Source organism: Tupaia chinensis, unplaced genomic scaffold (assembly GCF_000334495.1).
Source record: "Tupaia chinensis unplaced genomic scaffold, TupChi_1.0 Scaffold000178_1, whole genome shotgun sequence".
NCBI lineage: Eukaryota > Metazoa > Chordata > Mammalia > Scandentia > Tupaiidae > Tupaia > Tupaia belangeri.
In genome coordinates, this window is record NW_006159653.1 from 1789560 (window position 1) to 1791017 (window position 1458).

The window sequence follows — 1458 nt, forward strand, 5'->3', positions numbered from 1 at the left end:
CCCCCCAGAGCGGCGCTTCCAGCGGCTGGGCCGGACGTTGCAGGCAGCTGCGTTTCTGGATTTCCTGTGGCACTGCACGAAGCTGCCTGCTCTCCCTGCGGCGCCCCCAGCCCTCTGACATACACGTGTGCTTTTCCACCCGACCCTGTGTGTTTCCTGTGCTCCATCTCGCCCTAAGTCCCTGCCACATCCCTGATGGATTAGAAGAGGCACTGGAGCCTGGTGTCCACTGCCCCATCCCCTGCACCTGGCCTGGCCAGCTCCAGCCAGCCTTGCCCTCAGCACCATGAGGCGGGTCTGCCATTCAGAAGTTTTACTCAGGATAGAGATCGCAGCCTCCCAGCTCTGGGAGGCCTCAGCAGTCATCCTTGGTCTGGACTTTTGGTAGGGTGCAGTGGGAGTGGAAGGCCCACCTCCCACGCGGTCCTGGCACCCTAAGGGGGTCCCCCAGGTGCGGGTTCCACCCCTGTGCCCACCAGGTAGTGGTACAGCAGTGGCTCTGGGTGGCACTCGGCAGGGGTCCAGGCAGGCACAGTAGGGGGTGAGGTTGTGGCATAGGGAGTGTCACCTGCCCTGTGCCTCACGCTGTACAACCCTGGACTGCTCAGGACTGCCCCCAGCCCTTCCGGCCGCAGCAGCACTGCGGGGAGGGGACCAGCCCGCCTGCCGTACCTGTGGGTGGGGGGGCCGGGTTTGGTTAGGGGTCGGCGCACCCAGACGAGGCTCCTCCCGTAGACCCTGCCCATGCTCACCTGCAGAGCCACCAGCCGCGGTCCGAGGTCTCCAGTACGCACACGCGTGCCCCTGCGGGTACGGTCAGCTCATCTGCTCGGCTGCCCTCGTAGGCGCGGGAGGCACAGAACCCGGGTCCTGGGGCGGGCGTTGGGATCACCGCAGAGGCTAGGGCCCCCATCTTTCTCCAGGATCTGCTTTGATCGCTGACTCCAGCGACCACTCAGCAAAGAGGGGCCCCCTCAGGCAGCCACTGAAGCTACCGAGACCGAGCACAGTTTCTGGCCCCTGTCACCGCTCCCCGCCTCTGTCGCTTGAGTGTGGTACTGCCACACAGGAGGGAATGATAGGCATAGGGGAGGGCGAGTTAGCTCCTACCGCTGCTCCCCAAGGTCGGGCTCCCCTCCTGGTCCTGGCTTGGGGCCGCCTCCAGATAGGGGGCGGGAAACCAGGCCGTCTGCTGGTCCCCGTTCGCCACCAGCCACCAGCCTATTCGCAGGGGGTGGAGAGAATTCAGCTCCCAAGGAGCACTAAGGTAACCCCCCAGGCTCTTGTTGGGTCCTACCTGAGGGGTGTCGCAGCAGCACGTCCAGACTTTCCTGGGCCTGCGCCTGGAAAGGGCGACCTTGTATGTCCTGGGTGCGGAAGGGCTGGAGGCAGCGCAGGCTCTGGGCCTGCAGGCGGTGGATGGCAGGACTGCCAGCAGAGCGGGGTAGGGGCGCCGCG

General features: G+C 65.7%; 1 protein-coding gene across 1 annotated transcript in view; it reads left to right on the forward strand.

Moving 5' to 3' along the window:
- Window positions 1-143, forward strand: part of TBL3 (transducin beta like 3) — a 7666-nt gene extending 7523 nt beyond the window's left edge. The window contains exon 22 of the mRNA XM_006146390.2: window positions 9-143. Coding sequence (XP_006146452.1) covers window positions 9-118 — 110 coding nt within the window. The 3' untranslated portion in view covers window positions 119-143. The remainder of the gene's footprint in view (window positions 1-8) is intronic.
- Window positions 144-1458: the final 1315 nt, after the last annotated feature.